A 21,199-nucleotide genomic window follows, 5' to 3' on the forward strand; every position below is an offset into this window, starting at 1 on the left:
CAAGATGTATTTAAGCTGTGGAGTTTATTGCCACAAGATGCTGCACTCTGCTAAAAGTGTGCCTAGGTCTTAAAAAATCACCGGTTGTGTTCATGGAGGAAAAAAAATCCATTGAGGGTTACTAAAAGCAAGACATCATGTCTAGGTCAGAAAAACCATAAGCAGTAAATCATTAGCAGCTCAAACAATATTCTGGGAACATATCTCTAATTGCTGGTGTGCTTTCACAAAGTATCTGATTTCCTCTGTTCCTGGGAATAGGCTGCTGGTACAGGTGAAAATCTGAGCTGCCCTGGGCCAGCTTCTCTGGTGGTTTTGCTGCTTTTTATTTCCCCACCCCACAAAAGCCTTAATTCTGCTGGTTCCATGAATCTTGTCAGCTCACCTAACACCAGAGCAAACTGTGCAGGGTAGGGCATGAAAACAGGCTGTGCCCTTCCTCCCCTGCCTCCCAGCTCTGCCTCCAGCTGCACCAAGGAACTGTAAAGCCAGATGATTTAATCTCACAGGAATTTGCTGGGAATTTGTTGGGAATATTGAGAGAGCAGCTCTGCTGGGCATGGCTGAAAAACACTTTTGGATGCTGGTGGTGCTGTCCTGGTGTGGGAGATCCTTTGTGTTTGGGACCAAGCCCTTCAGCAAGGAGATGGATTCTCTCAGGAAAGCCCTGACAATCAGGGTGCTGCAGGTCACCAAGAAAAGACCTGGGGAATAGGGCTGCAGCTTTCAAAATCAACTGACTGCCTCTATTTCTGGGAATCCACAAGGCATGTACTGAAATTGTACTAACTCTGCTTCTTCTGAGCATTTTCAAAATAACCATAGGCAGAAATTTCCCCATGAAACTCTTCAGCATATTATTTGTGAATTAAAGTACTTCTAAAAAGGCATTACTGGGGATAAATGCCCCAGTTGTTTTCTTCAGTGGACTAAGCATGGCATTAAATTACAGGGAAGCTCAACTATTATCTCATACTTTTCTTTTTTTTTTTTTATTATAGACTTTTTATCCACATGAATGATAAAGAAACTACAACAGAGTTAAATACCTTTTTTGATAACAGTGATTATATTCTTAATTACACTCAATATTAAATTGTAAAATATTTCCAGAGGAGTACAATCGTAATTCATACAGCAGGCAAAATACCAGAGGGGGGAAGGGAGGAGGGAGAGGGGTGTGAGAATCTCCAGACTGCTTTTAAAAAGCACTGTGTATGGCTAACGCTGCTCCATCCGTCCATCCATCTGTCCACCCGTCCATCCAAACGTGGTTCTGGCCCATCTGGTGAGATGTTCATTTCCTTCCATAAAACAATCACTATTCCAAAGCAAAAGGTGAACTGGCAGATGTTGTCAGTGTCTGTGGCATTGAAAGGACCAGCAGTTCCTTTCACAGCTTATCTGCACGATTCAAAAGCTTTTTTTGTTTTTTTTTTTCCTATCAAGCTCAATAGTCCTTCTAAAAACACAAAGACTTAAACTTTGGTACCACCAAAAAAAAAAAAAAAAAAAAAAGAAAAATATCAAGGACAGGCATTTTTTTTCGTTGTTTTGTGTTTACTAATAAATGGCTGCTACATTCTATTTGACATGGTTGTCCATGATACTATGAGGTCACTTGTCCTTAGGTTCAGAGGAACCTGATTTTTTTTTATTTAGATCCCCAAACACTTCCATTTCACAGTCTATATACAAGTCAGGTTTCTGACTGGGTTATAACTTATAAGGTAACAGCTGCAAAAGCTCCTGTGCTTCTGGGAGTGCTAAAAAAAAAAAAATAGGAGAAAAAGAAAAAGAGAGAGAAAGAAAGTGTTATTAACATTAAGCCAAAGTTTGAGACAGTGACAGAATTATGGCATTTATTTACAACCCTTGGGAAAGGGACACACGTAGGTCACCTGCTCTTGCAGCATTGCTGAGACTTTAACATTTTGGTCATGGTTATCTGGTTACTCTGTATTTAGTCCTACTGCTTTTATTTTAAAGAATCTGCTTCTTCTACAGCCCAGGCCAACCTCCATCATCTCTCCTATCAAGCCCTTCTCAGATGTCCCAGACTCTCTTGAATACCTCTGTTTTGTGCATTGCTGAGATCTCTGTGTATGAGTACCTCTTCTTTTTCTAATCCCCCTACTTCTCCTTGGGGATTTTTTTTAGTGAACCCACAAGCCAGATTTTGTGGCATAACACAGTGAGTATCTGCGGGGTCACGTGGAAATATCGGCAACAAAGATGAAGTGCAAACTTTGACTGACTGCAGTGCTATAAAACGCTGCCAGACCTGCTGTGGGAAGGAGCAGAGGGCTCGGGGCAGGAACTGAGGGGTTGCTCTGCAAAACAGGGAGTCTGAAACCCCTGGGAGCGCTGCGTGGGCAGGGATGTGCAAACACGTTTCCTCCTGAGGAGACTTTTCCTTCTTGGCGCATCAAGGACACGAAACTGCTTCTGAGCAACGCAGCCGCGGTTCTCCGCCCGGCTGGCTCAGCTTAGCACTTAGGTAACAGCTAATCTTCCAAAAGCACCGGGGCCGCTCGGAGACATCCCCGTGGTCCGCGGGGACGAGGGCAAAAGCAGCGTGAGGAGCGCATCCATCCTTCCCGCCCTCGCCAAACCGTGCCGGGATGCCAGCACCGTCCCTGCAGGGACGGGGAGCTGCTGGAAGCCCGGTGGTGGGAGCAAACTGTTCCTCTCCTCCGATGCTGCCATCCTCAGGCAGGTTTTTATTGGGCATCAAGCGCTGCAGACCCGGCACTGGGGCAGGACCTGCTGCTCCCGATCGGGGGAGGCGTGCTGTTTCATTCGGGGTGTTAATGCAGCTGAGTTTGTTTTAAATCAGCGCTCAGACTGCTGCAGGCACGATAGGAAAACGCTGGCAGTCAGTCAGGAAGTGTGCACAAGAGCCAAAAGAGACCAGCTCGGTGCTTGGAATAATCTCCTGATCTCAGCGGGCAGAGGTCCGGGCCGCAGATTGTGGTTATCTGCTCACTCTGTATTTACTCCTGCTGCTTTTATTTTAAAGAATCTGCTTCTTCTACAGCTCAGGCAAACCTCCATCATCTTTACTATCAAGCCTTCTCAGATACTCTCTTGCATACCTCTATTTTGTGCATTACTGAGATCTCTGTGTATGAGTAGCCCTTCTTTTTCTAATCCTCCTACTTCTCCTCGGGGACTTTTTTAGTGAACCCACAAGCCAGATTTTGCGGCATAACACAGTAGCAGGGCAACCAGCTTTTGACATCTGTCTCCAATCCCTAATCTTCTTGTTTTACCAGGAAAAAACACCAAGGGAATGTCATTTAAATGTTAAAACTTCAGCACCCCAAAATGGAATCTCCCAGGCCACTGATGATGGAGGTGGTGTCTCTACTAAATGAACCCTTCTAATAGACAGTCCTGAAAAATTTAGTGTTTGGTTTAGGAAGGCCCTACATGTGAGCAGCAGGATAATTATCTTCTGTAAGACCCTGAATTTCAGAACCACAGTCAGTGGGGTTCGGAGAGACTCCCAAAATATGCTGATGTACTGCTTTTTCCTGGAGCTAAAGGAGTTCCATTAAAGGCAGAAAAACTCCTCCCTACCTGGAGTGTGAACATTTTTGTTTTGCACTCTGAGTGCCAAGGTATTTCCCTCCTTCCACTGAAGGTACGTGGGCCTTGATGACACTTTTCAGAGTCAGGAAAAGCACAGGCTCAGGGAGTTAGATCCATGGAATGGTTTGGGTTGAAAAGAACCTGAAAGATTCCCTCATCCTACCCCTGCCATGGGCAGGGACACCTTCCACCATCTCAGGGTGCTCACGGCCCATCCAACCTGGCCTTGGACAGTTCCAGGGATCCAGGGGCAGCCACAGCTGCTCTGAGCAACCTGTGCCAAGGCCTGCCCATCCTCACAGGGAAGAATTTCTTCCTAATATTTAATTTAAAGCTACTTTAATATTTATTTTAAAGCTACTCCCAGTTTGAAGCCTTTGTCCTGTCACTGCAGGACCCATGGGTCAGCTCCCAGCACTGTATCCCACCCCAGTGAAGCCTCGTAATTGGTGCCACATGTGATTTATCAGCTTTAGACTGTAGCACAGCACCAGCACAGAGAGGGCTTTGGTTCCAGAACCAGCCACATCAAACAACAGAATGATCCTCTTAATTCCTGCAGTGGCTGCAGAGGAACACAGGCAGCCAGGTCAAGTGGGATGAGGTCTCTTTCTCACCTTTAGCTTTTGCTGAGGTGTGCACCGAGCTTTTCTTTCCTGATCAAGCTTGCTGCATAGGGAATCTGGAATGACACAGAAACAGAGACACTGCTCAAGACAAGGTTTGGCTAATGAAACACCCAAGCTGGAGATCCCTGTAAATGAAAGGTTTTGTTTTCCCTCCTGAAAATGGGAAGGAATTGTAGGAAGCAACACCTTAAACGCGAAGGTTCAACTCTTTATGGAACCTCAAGGAGGTTGAAGCAGAAATAAAATAAAAAGTGGCCAGAATTAAAACAACAGATAGAATCTCAAAATTCAGTGTAAAAGGTGCATTCTGATGCTTTGTTTATATCAGAGGCTGACAAAGGATAAAGCCACCTGTGAGATCATAAAAAGTCAGCTGTCTGTGACAGATCAGACAATGCACACTGATCCCTGCTCAGCCACAATACAGCAGGTTGGGAGCGTGAGACTTCGTGTATTTATATCCCCCTAATTAGGAAGTTCATAATAGTTATCTCCAACTTGCACCAATCTGAAGGGAAGCCACTGAAGTGGAACAAATAATTAAAGAAAAACAGAGAACATGGGCATATTAGGGAACACAGTTATATTTAGAAACAAAGTGGGATGATGTGCTCATTGGCCAGAGGGAATACATTACAGGGCTGCTCTTCCTCAGTGCTGGGCCTTTAGAATGCAACAAAACTAAATTGCTCTGAGATTTCTCCATAGCTGGGAATCCAAGCGGCTACAAATTCTTTGATGATGACTTTTGGAGGGACTGCTGGAGGAATTCAGGCTGAGAGATCAAAAAATTCCTGTGTCCCTGCTCTCCTAGGTGCTGCTGCACACTGAGCTGACCTGCTTCTGCTGCCAGGCACTTCAGAATGTGCTCACAAATAATGTCAAATATGTCACTGCAAGCTGACAATTATGTCACCTGAAGTCAGGATCAAGGCCTTAACCTGCACAAAGAGCAGAAGGAACAGATGGGCAAATGCAGAGAGTTCAAGCAACCTGCCCCACACACCAAGACACAGTGACTGTGCATCTGTATCCACTTACCCCACATGTTCCTGTACATCCCTGTTTTGATTTTAAATACACTATGCACACAATTATTTCAAGTACAGTATGCCCATCCATTATGAGGATGTTTGTGTGAATTGTGCCCAGCCATTGCGCCTCTGGGCTGGGGTGAAGCATCGTGTCTGCAGAGAGAGACTTATCCATCCCTGCCTACCTTAATCAGGAAAAAGAGGAGGGAAGGATCAGGATGAGAGGAAAGAGAGGGGCTTTTGAAGCTCAAGAGATAACCCTTTCTTGTCTTGGGAAAGGAGGTCAGTCTGTCTGAAAGCAGCAGCACCAGGAAGGAGCAGTGTCTGTGGCTGAATGAAAGCAGAAGCCTTCTACAGGGGCACACTGCTTCCCCCCTGCACAGCCCTGGAAAAGGGGAAATGCGTGTGCACAAACCACCTATGACCAGAAAAGACCACGATTCCAGGTGTTTTGTCTGACTACTCTTATAATCCCTTCTCCTGACAGAAAATAATAGGAATCAGGAAGCCTGTGGCGCAATCCCCTCCCAAGAAACAGAGCTGTCCCCTCCACCACGTCCCCAGGCACAGCTGCCTTCAGGACATGGAGCTTGCAAAGGCTGCAAAACTCCTTCCCAAGCTGCAGCAGAGAGGGGGATGCAGAGAAGCTGCTTCCCTGATCACCCATAGGTGTGATTTGGATGCAGAAGGGAGCCACAAACAAACTGCACAGAAAAAAAAATCAGCACGTTCCAGCTGGGACCTGCGGTGCCTCACCAGCTGATTCCTGCCTCTCTCCCACTCACCAAGGCCAACTTGGGTTTGCATGGCCACAAATTATGTAGGACATCTCCCAAGCTGTACTGACCTAGATAATGCAACGGGGTACATTCTGTCAGAAATTAACTGTTCTTAATCCACTTCTCCGCTATATTTGGCATCTTTCTAGCGCGTGTTGTTTTACCTGATCTCCTGGTAATTGATGGCAGTGGGAGAGGTGGGTGCTCAGCAGGGAAATGACTGCTTTCTCCATGAGTTAAATCACCTACAATGTCATCTTCTATTTCTGTCATTGTCAGAGCATTCAGTAACTCTGATGTTGAGGTGGAATAGGATTTAGGGCTCTTCCTGGCAAAAAGGTGGCCCTTTTCAAAGGGTGTACAGAAATAACAAAAGTGAAGGCAGTTGGGTTTTAAGCAGCAAAAACCCCAATTCTCATGGCCAGGTCTGCGTTAGTAGGAAACACAATGAGAGCAGATCTGAAAAGAAACTCCAAGAAAAATGCAATATGGACAGATTTATATGTATTTATAATATGGACAATATTCCTACAGGCTGACTCTAGTCCTGGTACCCTTAAGGAACTGGAACACATCCCCATTTATTCCACCTGGAAGGAGCCCAGTCAGCAAGCCTGGAGCCTGCCCCATGACTCAAACCAAAGCACAGGCAATGGATGGGATTGGGGAATCATTCCTGGTGTTCCTGTCTGATCCCTGTTACACACACTCAGATATCAAAGAAGCTTCAGCACACCATCCTCTTTCAGAGGCTTCACCTCTGCATCCCATCTCTGCTGAGGTACACGATTTTACATCACCCTCCCTTCTGTTGCCTAGAAAAAATTCTTTGCACTCATGCAGTAGCTGAGGCTGGCTTGTGGCTCCCTGCACATCCACACCCACTTTTGATCAGAATTTCTGAAGATTCTAAAGGAAAGGAAGATTTCTGCTTAAATTTCTGCAAGGCATCCTTTTTTTAACATTTGAATTTACTGGAGAAGGAGGCACAGCTCCATCCTATGCACCCAAGGCAGATCCACATGTGGTGCCAGGATACAAGTTTTGCTCACCTGTGTTTGGAAAAACAACAACAACAACAACCCAACAAACAAACAAACCTGACAGCAAGAAATAAAATTCTGTTGAAAACAGCTCACTTTCCTGTGCACAATTAGGGATGAGCCTTTTGAGGACACAGGACACAGCGTTCCAGAAATGTTCTTTTACCTGTCATTATCTGTGTGCCTGTGAGCAGGCACTTCAGCACAAGATGCCACTCAAGAAATCCGAGAGCCATTCTGCTCAACAGCTGTTTGCATTCCCTCCAAGGTCAATCATCTGAGCTGCACCACTTCAGGCCAAGCACAGAAATCACAAATGGCACTGAAGCACTGCCATTTCCCATTTCCTGCTTTTGAGAACCCAGATCTCCCCACGCAGAAATGTGGGTGCTTCTTGTTTGGGTAATGAACACATTAGTTGTACAAAAGCACTGGCTTTCCATAAGCAGTGTAAACTAGGGATTGGAACTACTGGTGTGTTCTTCTGAAATGCAGCGCAACCCAGAGGGACAGGCTCTCGTGCCTCTGAAGATTTGCCAACATTCACCACATGGTAGATTTTTTTTTCCCCTTCTTTTAAACATTCCTTGTCAATCTTTAAGGATCGGGGTGAAAGATGATGCAGAGATGGAAATCAGTTCTGCAGAGAGATAGCTCCTGATTTATTTTATTGCCAGACTCTGAAGAACAGAGTTGATTTAAAGGAGCACAGAGAGCAGAAAGCCATAAAACACAGAGCAGTTCCAGATGGATCCAGTTCTGAGCTCTGAACATTATTATCAGCCTGAAGTGAGGCTGGTAAGGAGGAAGTCAGTTCATGAGAGCAAACCAAATTAAACCACCCCAAACAAAACCAAACCATCATTTTTCACCTAATCTGGAAAGACAAAGGCCTGCCTGAGTGTTTCACATTTCTAACACACCTCAAAAATCTGTCACTTTTACCCCAATGTAAAATCAGTGGGATTGATCATCACCTGGTGATCCAAACCACCATGGGTGATGAACACCACCTGAGCTTTTCCTGATGGACAGGTCACCACTGAGAACCCACAAACTACTTGTAAGGCACCTCTGAGCGAAAATTAAAAAAAGCTCCTCCTTTTGCAGGAGGCTTAAATTTTCTGCTTGGTGTTCAACTTTCCCATGGCCATGTTATGAAAACATTAAAGGATGAAAATCATAATGCTGGCAATGCTGCTTCTGATCTTTTTCTCTCACCAGGCAGCTAGGAAGAAAATTCATGGTTTTAAAGTCTGTTCCACTCAGTCTGTTGCTCAGAAGACAACATCAGTCAGATGCAGAGTCTCAGGCAGGAGGTGACTTGGTGTTTGGTTACGGTGCTGGGCTGTCCCAGCTGATGAGTTCTGGTCTTGTTGGACAGAAACTAAAAACTCTAAAGGCAGGTGAGCTCTTCTAAGGCTGTACCACGTGTGTCATGTCATAATTTCCCCCATCCTGCTGGGCAGCAGTTCCTCCTTTCCAGCCCTTTCTGTACAACTTATTAAAAAAAGCCAGATGATCCTCAGAATCTCAGAGTCTTTTAGGTTCAAAAAGATTTGTAAGATAATTGACTCCAACCGTGCCACCAATGCCCAGCTCACCACTAACCTATGTCCCCAAGTGCCACATCCACACAGATTTTAAACCCCTCCAGGGATGGGGGGGACACCACCTCTGCCCTGAGCAGCTGACCTCAGTGCTTGACAGAGAAAATTTTTTCCTAATATCCAGTTTAAGTTCTTCCCTGGCACAACCAGATCCACATGCAAAATCCACATTTTATATATGATCTCCACATACACGCCCTGTGCTCAGACCATTTGGGAGGCTGCACTTTGCAAGAGGAGGAAGAGGAAAATGCATTCGGAGGTCTAAGACCCATTTTCTTGTTAATTATGATGATTGGTTGTATCCTAGCATTTGGCTGAGATCCTGGCACAAAAAAATTTGCAAAACTTCCTGGTAGCTGCTTCAGACACTCGGAAACCTCTGAAAACTGAAACACAGGAAGTTCCACCTGGACATCGGGAGGAAATTCCTTACTGGAACAGTCTTCATGGAGAGGTTGTGGAGCCCTCCTCACTGGAGGTGCTCAAAACCTGCCCGGAAAACTGTTCTCAGCAATGTGCCCTGTGGGACTCCACTCCAGCAGGGAGCTTGGACTAGGGGACGTCCAGCGGCCACTTGCAGCCTTTCTCACTCAGTGATTCTCATCAAAACCAATGGCCACACACCGACCTGCTGCTCCAGCCGCCCACCGAGCCGGGCTGCCTGCAAAGAACCCAACATCCGCCAGTGAAGATGTAAGAGAACAGAGCCCACCCCGTTTTCCCAGCGACCTGAGCCTTACTCCTGGCTTTCAGGAAGCTATGGAATGTTATTATTTTTCAACTGCGGCTCGGGCAGAGCAGCAGGAGCAGCGGGGGCCGCTGATCCAGCCCGGCTTTAAGCCGGGTTTAAAGCCCTGCTTTAAGCGCGAAGTTAGCGCCGCGGCCGCTGCAGTGGCGGCCGGAGGGCGGCAGAGGGCGCCCGCGGGCCGCGCTCCGAAGGACCGCTCCCAAAAAGGGGAAGAATCTCCCCAAAAAAAAGGTACAAAAAGCGTCAGTGCAGGGCACGAGCTTCACGTCAGTCTGCAGCGGGTGTTGGTGCTGGGAAGTTTTCAAATGCAATCAGGATTGGTTAATTTTTTTTTTTTTCATGATGGCGTTCAGCTCGTATTACAGATATTTCCGACACAGCGAACACGCTGGGTTAATTTGTTTTAAAGTCTGATTACTCAGTTCAGGGTGAGTGAAACGATCGCTGTGGAAAAGCCTGCCTCTGGTACCCACAGTTGCAGGGGATCAGGGGGTGACAGAATCATTTATGTTGGAAAAGCCCTTCAAGATATTAAAATCCAAAAATTTCCCCCGCACTGCCCAGTCCACACTGATCCGTGCCCCAAGTACCACATCCACATGGCTCTTAAATCTTTCCAGGGATATTCAAGAAGGACTAATTTAAGTTGTATATCTTCAGCCATGAGAAGAGCCAAAAGACCCCTTGACTCTAGGCATCTGTATTTTTTGTAAAATAATTTTTAAAAGCAATTAAGTCTATTTCTGTGGCTAGTTAAATCAATAAGTTTTGAGTTTAGTACTACAAAAGCATACACCTATGAAGGTCTAATTAAAACTATAATTTCAGTATGCATTAAACACTTCTGCTTTTCTCTTTGTACTTCTCTGTTAACAAGAAAATTAGGCTAAAGCCCTGTCAAAGTAGCAGTGCAGCATCTCAGGTACAAAAGTGCCAGTTAAAAACAAAACAACAACAGCAATTAAACAAAAAATCAAAAGCAGACATGCTTTTTGTGTATTCTGCACCAATTCATCCATGCAATAACCCTGGAAGGCCAAAGTAGTTATTTCATTACCACATTCAGTTCATTCATCTTAACTCTGGATATAAACATGCAAGATATATTCCCATGAATGAACCAAAGCCACTGCTGGGATAATCATCTCCAAAGTGTTGATTCCATTTTAGTTATCAGCCAAGACATCTCTGAAGATTTCTGCACCCATCTTGAGCAAACACACTCATTATCTGCAGCAGTCTCTCAGTTTTTCATACAATTTTTATCAATCTCACTGATCACAACCTGCCCCACAAACATGAGCATGAAGACTTATTGGTGATTCAACAACATTTCCATTAGTAATAATTAAACTAATCTGCAGTGAGGGAAGAGGTCCTGAGTTGTTGGTGCAGCACATTAAATGTTGAAGCTATTCTCTGTAAGGACCTTCAGTCAGCTCTGTTAAATGATTTAATGACTCTTAGTCTGTCCATAGCACAAGTCAGTAAGTAAATTACTTGATCATATTTCTTTTCCTGCCCATGAAAATCAGGAAAACCACCACAGCTGGCTTGCTGGAGGTCTGGGATATCCAGTTCCAGAAACAACTTAACCACAGGGCCACAAGGTGAATGGCAGAGGCGACCCGTTCTCTCCCTGGGAGGCAGAATTAGCTGGCTCCAAGTTCAGCTGGCACAAGAGATAAGGACTGGGGTGGGCCCATAAACTTTGTGCTTAGAAGTTCTTTGCAGCAGGAAATTCAGCTGGTCACCTGCCTCGAGTCCAAAGCAGCAGAGGAAGTGCTTTTCAGGATGGCATCCTAATTAGAATTTTCTGTGACAACAAAATTCACGGGTCAAGTCAAACTTCCTGCCTGTCCTCGGACACAAAGGGGGACACGGTAACAACTGGGCACACTAAAGGAAAAGAGTGCAGACCAGCTGCAAAAAACACCCAGAGATATTCTGGACCTGAGTTTCCTCCACAAACAACCTCTTTCAAACACCCTCCATCTCTCATTGAAATCTCTGCAGTCAGCAGGAACGGGGTGCGTGGATGCTCGGCAGCTCTAAAAATAAGGCCAGTCCTAAATGCCTCTAAACACTGGAGCACAAGTCTGACAATCCTGGCCTTCAAATTTACTTTTATGTCGTAACCCATCCATTAGAAAATGACAGTACCAGGAGGCTGGGCAATGCCTTCTCTGCCCCGTGACAAGTAGGAGGAAAATTTCAATGGGGGAGCATGGGGCTGATTCAGAGAAATGGGGATATTTCCAAGATTGCCTCAAAAGCAAAACCCCGTTGAGCAATGTCAGATTGATCACAGAGAAAGCACCAGCAAGGCAAGCATTAGCTGACAGCCTCACCGTGCCCTGCTCTTGAAATCACACTAAGCACTCATTTATTTGAGTGTGGAACAGCTTTCCATGCTCCAGCCCCTTTGCTTGCACTGGATTAAGAACGTCAGCTTTTCAAAACAACACAGTTGGATGTGATGATCCAGAGCTGCACTAGCACACAGCCAAAATCCCTCTTGGTTTTAAAATAACAAGCAAGAGACCCAACAGTAATGTGTGCCTGCACTGAACTGTGTTTTGGCAACTTGATCCTTTACTGCTGAGTTAAGCACTTCTTCTAGTGTCTGAAATGAGAAAAAGACACATCCTAAGGTTTATTTTCTGTTGGGAAGCAGGGATTGAGCAGATTCCCTAGGCAGAAACGTTTAACTGCTCAAAGTTTACTGGTTCGCTCCTCCCCGGTCCTCTCAGCAGAAGCACCTCTCCGGGTCGAGCTGACACATTTTGTTTAGTTGAAACATGAAGACACATCTGGTTACTGTATGAAAGTAAATCTCCAGGTAATTAGGCTCCAAACCAGCTGAGATCTGCCTGTTTACCTCTTGCTAAGGCAATAGGAGCTCAGTAATGGTGCATCTGCATGGCTCACAAAGGAAAAATTTGAGGTGTGCCCTTAAGAAACACAAAGCAGCAGCCCAAGACATTTTTATCAGAAAAAGTAAACTTACGATTTGTAGCTGCTGCACCATTTCTTCTCTGTACGCCAGCTCCCGCTTCATCTGATCTTGAAAATTGTCTGTTTGAGAGGGGAAAAAATGTAGGTGCAATAATTAAAACAGAGGCTACATGGCAGTATTGACACCAAGCTAAGCTAAATCAAGCCCAGTCACTACTGAGGAATCACAGAGCATTACAGAGTCCTTCACTCAATTAAAACACACGCCTAACGAACACGTGTCTAATAGGAGACACCACTGACATGTGGAAAAGTTAGATTTCACTACTTCCCCCAGCAGAAAATGTAGGATGCTAACTTTGTGTTGCTAGCATTTATTCCCAGCTATTTTCCTGCACGGGCAAGGCTCTGCAGTCATTAGTCAAACTTTTTCAGGCCCTGAAAGGAAGAGCAGAAATTGCTCTTCTTTGCTTTGGCATAAATCTGTTGACACCAACAGCGATGTCCAGCTTGTGAGAGGAGGGAGCGTTCAAGGATGCGGGGTTTGATTTGTGGTCTGTAGCATCGTGCTGACGGCTTTGGACAAAACTGAAGCTCCATAAAGAGGGACGTGGAATTTGGAAGGGAGAAAGTCTTTGAAAGAGAGATCCCGGGCAGCTGGGTAACAGCACAGGCCGGCCTTCCTGCTCCAGTAGATCCTCCTTCCCTGATTTTCCTCCTAAACAGCCATTTCAGACGAAACTTCTGTTTTGTTAGAAGACTAACTGATGCTCTGTGTTCCTTAACATCCTGTTGGTGGGTGGGAAAAAGAGGAATATAAACAAAACTATTGACAAGAGCCAGAGAACTCCAAGAGCTGCCTGATGGACGTCAGGGTGCAAGGATGGGCTGTTGAATGGAAGAGGAAAGAAAACCCATCCCAATCACTAGAATTTTTATTCAAGTAAGAAGCCTGACCTGGAAGAAATAACTAGGGGGCAGAGCTCTCTTCCCCTCTCAAAAAAGAACTTTGTCCCCTCTAAATGATGGACTGAAATTGTTGTTTAAAAGAAAAGGAGGCAGGGAAAGAGCAATGAAACAGGGAAAGAATAAGAAATTTTGGCAAGCTGAAGCCCTCAGGAGTCCAGCACAACCACATTGAAAAGGACATGATGGCATTATCTCATTAAGTACTTCAGATTTCCAGTAAATTCACACAGAAGTGTTAAACCTATTCTCTCTACTCTGACTCGATCAGAAAAATAAGCCAACAAAAACAAAGCAGATTTTCAATTCCCCTTTCCCTAGCCCCAGCAAAAAACATGCAGTACAAAAAGGTAACTGCCTCCTGTCCTGGTCACTACAGGCTGATAATTGCAACTGAGGTCCTCCAGCTCTGCTCTGTGTAGGCTTTAAGGAGAAATTTTCCTTTTTCCCCTCGATGCTTTCCTCCCAGCTGCCTCTTCATGGGCTCATCACCTCTCCAAACAAGCAGCTCAAGGGATCCCGCTCAGCCCTGCACAGCAAATGTCCAAGCTCACAGTGGAAATGGGGTGTTAATGGCAGGAACAGCGTTTTTTTCCGGCGGCATTTATCCGAGTCCAAACGCTCACAGACAAAGCCATAAGCAGTACCCAGGAGAAAAGATATGAATATTTAAATAGCTTTCTTAACACAAAATTAAATACTTTAAGTACCCAGACTGCGTCTCCACCATTTTATTGCCACATTGTTTAAAATGCAGACGGACAGAACGCGGAGCAGCCGACACGGAGGGCACAAACCAGAGCAGGGCTCCAGGAGAGCACTCTGTCACCATGCAGAAATGCTTGCCTTTTTATCAGGACAGCAAATACTTCGACTTTCTACATGCGATCTGATTTTTAAATTTTTTTTTTAATTTTATTTGAGTGATCTCTGCATTCAGAGACCTTAAAGGCAAAAGAAAATTACACCTGCAGCTTTCAAGCACAGCAGCAATGTGAAAAACACAAGGTCTTGCTGTTTTATAAATTACCACAGTCCGTGTTTCAAGCAGGTTCAAGAAGCCACAGAGCAGGCTGCAGCATAGCAGAGCTTAGAGAGCTTGCAAATTAGCTCAGTTCTCATTTAACAGTGATTTAAACAAGAGGAGAGCTCTGAAACCAAACACCACTCACTGCACAGCCCTGTTGTGAGTAGTGGCTTGATGCTGTGAAGGCAGAGCATCCCAAACGTGCTCAGTTCCAGGTGGAGGACCCAAAAAAGATGACTCTAGACCTCACTACAGGCAACCTGATATTTTCCAGAGGGAATAATTGTCTCCCAGCTGAAACAGGGATGAGTTTCCAATACAATTTAAATTTTACCTCAACTTTCCTTTTGTTGGATCTCCAAAAACTCCTCTGCCTGGCTCCTCCCTGCCCAGGACACCAATGCCATCCTAACACCCGACCTAAAGCAACAGCCCAACTGCAAGAGCCTGGAACAGCCACACTCTCCTGTGCTAGAGCACACATTGCAACAGAGGACAAAACACCCTTAACACGGATTTACACTGATTTGCTTTACAAAAGTAAATTTTTTCTTTTTTTTTTGTTTTATGACACGCGGAGGAGGGGTGGGTTTTTTTGGTAAATCTAAATCTGTAAATAGGCTTTACGGTCACTTGTAGGTATGGTTTATAGCACATTATCTGTTTTCTATTTTAATCCTGAAGAAAATTGACCACTACTTTGTGGTACATTGAAACCACATATTTTTCAAGCCAGCATACAGCAGTCACCACTTCCTTGGTCGGCCGTACTTGTTCTTTTCTTTTATTTGAATTGTATTTCATGTGGTTTAATTGCAGCGTTTATTTACATGGCAAAGACAGAGCATTAATTTTACTGCAGAAGAACAAAAGGATAAATAAGAGACTTGAATGGCGAAAGTCCAAGATGCCATTTCACCAATACCACACGGCAGCGTTTTGATCCCCATGAATTATTTGAAAATTACCTCACTCCCAAACCCAAGTAATGACTGGATTTATTCTGAAGGATGAGGTTATGCTCTTTTCATTAATATCTGTATCATGTCAAGTGACTCTTCTTTATTTATGGAGCTGTCTACATATTTCAATATTCGGGCTAAAGATGGAGTCATTCCCAGATTCCTCACACTTCCTTGCTTCCCTAAACATACCCATCTGATGCTACAGAAAATGGACAAACCTATCTTCTTTGAACAACAGGAAAATGCTGTCTGTGCTCCCTCCTTTTCTGGTGGAATCATCCTAGTCTAGGTGGGATTTCTCCTGGAAGAGTCTTTCTGCCGTTGCTCCAGTGTCGTTCAAGAGATCCCAGACAAGGGGTCTTTTCCCACATCCCTGTACAATCAGCCCAGCCTTCTGGCAGCTTCACAAAAACCCTGCTCAGTGCCCATTTTGTTTTATTTGAGATGTGCCCTGCACACTCCGTTGCCCTGGGCAGCAGCACCCGCTCAGCGGCCGTGATGGAAGGGCCATCTCAAACGGCCTCTCCCAATGGGGAAAATCCAAGCAGGAATTTCTACTCCTCAAAAAGGACAGAACAATTCTCCAGCATCAGCTGGAACCTCCTGAAAATGAGAATTAGGAGCCTCCTGAAGACAAGGGTCTTGTCTTCAGAAGCCCCTGAGGTGTTGCAGAGACACCAACCTCGCCGTACCCCATGAGGACCCAGATGCGTTTCTGTCTACTCACTGTAATCAAGGCTAACAAAACCAGTAGAATGCACACCAAAACAAACATCCAGCTTTGTAATTTCCCTACAAAAGGCCTGCTTGGGTAGCTGCAAAGCCACAGCAGGGGTTGAAAGGGACCTTGAAAACCACCTCATTCCAACCCTGGGGATACCTCCCACCATCCCAACTTGCTCCAAGCCCTGCCCAACCTGGACTCAACAGAACTAAGCCCAAGATCATGGCAGCACAACTGAGAACCTGTCTCATTTTATCAGCCTGGCAGCAACCAACCACATACAACACACACAACACCAACACCACAGATTTTGTGTCTTACTGAAGACTGGGAAAGACGCGTTTCCTTTCAACACCTGGAATTCCTGTTCCAGCCTCCTCCGCAGGTCGATCTGCTCAAACAGAACCTTCTGGAGCTCCTCTAACAAAGAGAAAAAGTGGTTTTGATAATCTGTATAAATAATTCTTGAAAGAACAGTTGCAGAGCAATTCATTACTCTAAGACAAAATATTTTAGTGCTTATTAAAAAAAAAGAAAAAAAGTGTTGCATAGACCTACCATAGATTTTGTGCAGAAAGCCATGAATATAAATCAATGTAATATATTATTTTAAAGTATTATATTACAGTGTCATGTATTGATTGATATATATGCATTAATCTCAATTATATCCACCCAAAGGTCCATATATTATTCATATGTTACTTGACAAGCCTAAAATATGGCACAGAACAAAAGTGCCCCCTATTATCTTCATATTCTATTAAAACAAAGAGCAGTTTTATAATGTAAGAGGCCCTTATTTATTTTACCTTTCCCCATATTTTCCACATCCTTCTTCAGAGAATGAGGTGAATTGGTTTCTTGTGTGTGTTCTCCTTAAAAAAGAGGAAAAAAAAAAGTTATTGATTTACTGATGGTGCCTTCTGTCATTGCTGTCCTTACTACACATCTGCTTCAGAGAATCTGGAGAGGAAAAAGAAGGAGCGAAATTATTAAAAAAGAGTAAGATAGAGGTTTATCTACAAAATTCTGGGTGCGTAGAACAAATATTTGTGAATTAACATTTTCCCTGGTTCAGTGAAGTATGTGCCTACAGGATGGCCTCTTGCAGGCAATAGCTGATGTCTCCTTGATACTCTTCTTGCTGAGCTGATTCCTCCTTTCCCTCTAACCCCTCTCTTGAAGACACTCTCATCAGAGAACACCTGGGAGCAGGCAGAGAAAAGGGAAGATCTTTCTCTACAGTCTCATCTGTTCTCATCTCAACAGGAAGCCCGTGCTCTCCATCTGGGCAGGACCCTGTTCCAAAATCCACAGGAAAAATGCCTTTTTGCCTTCATCAGCTCTCCAGCTTTGTCAACTTCCCGGGCTCCATGGCATGGGTGTGTTGCAACTGGGTATAATTTATATCCAGCTGAGATAAAATTGACATTAGTGGTATTTGCATCTGAAGGAAACAGCTCCAGGGTCAGCCAGTTGAGGGACTGAATTGTCTTAGGTTGCTCACACCAACTTTTAATCATATTATAGCACAGAATTTTCCATGTAACAGAATTTGGCTATTTCCAGACACATGCATGCTGCTTCCTTCAGCCTTTTCTCTGTCTACAAATTGAATTTAAAAAAAAAAAACAAAAAAACCCCCACAAGTTGTGAAGTTCACCTGAATGACAGTTTGACTTGAAAGCTGAACCTTCTGACAAAAGGTGTCACTTTCACTATCCTCTGCAACTGCAAGTTTTTTCCTGTGTTTTCTATGAATAGCTTCTACAAAAGCCATGAAAAACTTTTCTAAAAATAATAAAATACTACTTAAGCTGAAATTGATGGGAGAATTTCTGTTATTTACAGCTGAAGTAGAAATGGACTCTCATTAATTAAGAAAATATTTGGTAAATATCCAATTATTGAACTAATTGGATTAATTCTTTAGTCCAGCCAGTAAATACACGTCATTAACTCGACTGATAAGTAATCACAAGAGACCTATATATAAATATATTGATATGCTTATGTAGTTAGAAGAGAGGTTTATGGAGAAAATACCTTGGGTTTTGATGTTTCATTTGGTTTTGCTTTTTTTAAAATAAAAATCCATAGCACTGAATAGGTCATCGGACAACATACAAGGGTTACTTTAAAAATTATTGTGTCATCAAAACAGGCTAATCTTAAAGTTGAATTGGAAAGTCTTGCAATAAATGCAGTCAGAAATCTTTTTGCAAAACATTTTTTTCTGTTTTTCAAAAATCGATACAATCCTATATCCAGTAAACCTTGAAGTTATAGCATATGAAACCTATCCAATAGCTCTGCATTTCAGCATCTCCATTCTCTTCAATCCTTAAAAAAAAAAGACAAAAAGCAACCACTCATTCAGGAATATACATTTACACAACTGGTATCTGGTGCCAGCAATTCCATTTTAAAAACTCATTTATGTGATGTGGTGATTTAAACAAAAAAAAATCATTTTTGTGGGATATTTGGTGAAAACAAAGTATTTTCCACAGGAAAGTTGTCTCACCCCAGTAGAAGATATAGCAGGCTTAAAAATATATCACCTTTTGGGCAGTGGTTTCAGGGGTTTCCACAATGTGAAATGGGTTTGTTGGGGGATTTTTTTAGCCAACATGATCCTTTTTTAAACTGAGTGGCCATATTTCGTCAGATAAATTAGGGTACACTAAATCAAAAGGGAGGAATTTAGGTTTAGGAAGGGTGAATTTGCTGAATTACAAATACCAGCATATTCCCAACCCATTTTTTCCACTAGGGTGCCCTTTTCTGTGGGCTTTCTGTCCAATTTTCAGGGATAACCAGCTCAGAAGGTAACTGGATTTTTCAAGGAGAAGAAGGAAAAGGGGAAGAGGCTGGAGTATGGTGACATTACAGCTCTTCCTCCCTTGCTTGCTTGAGCTCCCAGGGCTGCATGGTTTGAGGCTGCTGACTCGCTGGGACAGAAAGAACTGCATCAAAATGAAGACAAGGGCATGCAGCATGAAAAATAACTTCCCCAGCCTCTGCAGCCTCCCTAAACTACTGGAAAAGACCTATTAGAAAACCCTCCATGCTTCCACCTGAAATAAGTAAAGAATGGGAGTGGAAAAATTGAGATATTTAAAGACCAAAGACAGGACACATGGTTTTAAAGAATAATTGCATTTCTAAACTGCTTTCTGATGTTAAAAAAAAAAAACCAACAAAAACTCCACAGTATTATTGTTAATGGCAGTAATAATCAGATGGGTTTCACCTTTCCTGTCCCCCTGAAAATGATAATCAGGAGCCTGCTCTTCTCCATTTTTCCATACTTCCCAGAGGCCTCATCACGCCTTGTGCACTGTTCTACCTTAATTGAAAGGGAGGAGGTATTGAATATTTAACTGGCTTCCCTTCTCTTAAGTGTTAATTAAAAGCTAAATAGGTGTTTAAAAACAAACAAACAGAAAGCCCAAAGAATTTTAATCAGTCTAAGAAAAAATCACTTCCCCTCCTAATGGCTCCACCACGACTCTCCAGGGCCTTGTCTGCAGACAGACGTGCAGCTTTTAGAGCAGCAGGACTGAAAGCTGTGCCACCCTTCTGCATGGACACCGAGATCTCCTTTAGGAAAGGCTATTTCAGTTTGTTCAGGAAAATCAAACTGTGCCTCTTGGATAAGGGGAAAGAGGTGAAATATTTGCAGGCGCCTTAAACGGGCTCGGCGAAAGCTTTGGGTGCCTCTCTTCTTCCCCACGAGCTCAGGTGCACAGAGAAGGTTTTCCTGGAATAAAGGCACAAATAGCTTTCTTAAGCTGGAGTGTGAACACCCACCCACGAAGGACACCTCAAAACAGCTCAAAAAATGGGCACTGTGAAAAACAGAGGCCCCAGGGTTGGGCACTGGCACAACCTCAGCTCCTGCTGTGCTGCCATTTTATCAGCTCTACGTCAGCTTAAGATTGAATTTTTAACATCTGGATTTTTAACAGTTCTGAACCTGTCCTCCTCAAAAGAAATGCACTTTGTCCTCGCTGTAAAAAAAAACCAAACAACCAGACATGGCCAGGTTACCCCTTCATGCTCTGCCCCATCCTGCAATCCTTCCCCAGGAAGCTCTCAGGACGCTTTCTGAAAAGCAGCTAAAAAAATTTCCACACAGTCCCAGACAACTCAGCTACCTCAATGTGCTGATTTATCCAGCACAGAGCATGGATGGTCTGGGAATACAATTGCATTCTCCCAGCTCTATGCCCTGCACCAGCTTGTGCCCTCCACAACCCTGACCACACCTGAGGTCTCAGACCATGTCATGCAGAACCATCTCCTCTTTCTCTGTGTCCACCTCATCCCCGCTATTCCTGGACAACCTCTGTGCTTTGCAGAGCCCACCACGTCTGCCAAAAGCTCTGCACCCCACCCCTGACACTGTGAAGCCCACAGCACTTCTGGTCCATCACAACTTAAACACCCACTAATATCTGCAGCTGGAGAGAATCGCTGCCTGCAGACACAAAGTCCATAGAAAAAAGTTGTTGCTCTCTTCTGGATATAAATATATATAGATATATACATTTATATCCATTTAAAAACATGTAGGCAGATGTGAGCCAGCAGACTTTCAGCGCTCCAGAGGCTCCCTCTGCATCTGAAATTAAAGACTTGCTCTAAGACATGCAGAGCTCTTGCGTATGTCCTGAAGAAATTCTAAACTTACTGAAGATATTCATGCATCCTGCATATTCATGCCACTTTTAGGGGGGAATAATCAATAGGGTATTCAGGACTTGGTAAAATATGCCTACTTTAGGAAACCCAATAAGCATTTTTTTAAGTGTTTTTGTGCACTGGGGCTGATAAATGTCTTAAAAAATCTGGAGTTTCAAATGGCAATTTGCCCCCAAAAGTGATTTAAATTTAAAACAAACTAGTTCTTTTTTATGCCCAGATAAATCCTCATTTGTAACATCCATTTAAAGTCTAAAACACGAACATCTGATTAAAAAACATCCGCATTGAAGTACTGACAGATAGAGAGGAAAAGGAGTTTCAGGATTTCAAACTAAACACGCACAAACCTAGGCATTACCAGCCTAAGATACTGAAATGTTTAAAAAAGATAAGGAATCTG

The 21,199-nt window shown here is 43.9% G+C and overlaps 1 protein-coding gene across 1 annotated transcript in view; it reads right to left on the reverse strand.

Annotated features, from left to right (window-relative positions):
* Positions 1–1,113: 1,113 nt before the first annotated feature.
* The window catches only part of SKOR2 (SKI family transcriptional corepressor 2), a 26,767-nt gene continuing 6,681 nt past the window's right edge, over positions 1,114–21,199 (reverse strand). Inside the window, exons 4-8 of the mRNA XM_030237517.2 lie at positions 16,896–16,961; positions 16,405–16,503; positions 12,454–12,521; positions 4,215–4,279; positions 1,114–1,766 (exon numbers count right to left, since the gene is read on the reverse strand). Coding sequence (XP_030093377.2) covers positions 4,217–4,279; positions 12,454–12,521; positions 16,405–16,503; positions 16,896–16,961 — 296 coding nt within the window. The 3' untranslated portion in view covers positions 1,114–1,766; positions 4,215–4,216. The remainder of the gene's footprint in view (positions 1,767–4,214; positions 4,280–12,453; positions 12,522–16,404; positions 16,504–16,895; positions 16,962–21,199) is intronic.

Source organism: Serinus canaria, chromosome Z, assembly GCF_022539315.1.
Source record: "Serinus canaria isolate serCan28SL12 chromosome Z, serCan2020, whole genome shotgun sequence".
In the NCBI taxonomy this organism is placed as follows: domain Eukaryota; kingdom Metazoa; phylum Chordata; class Aves; order Passeriformes; family Fringillidae; genus Serinus; species Serinus canaria.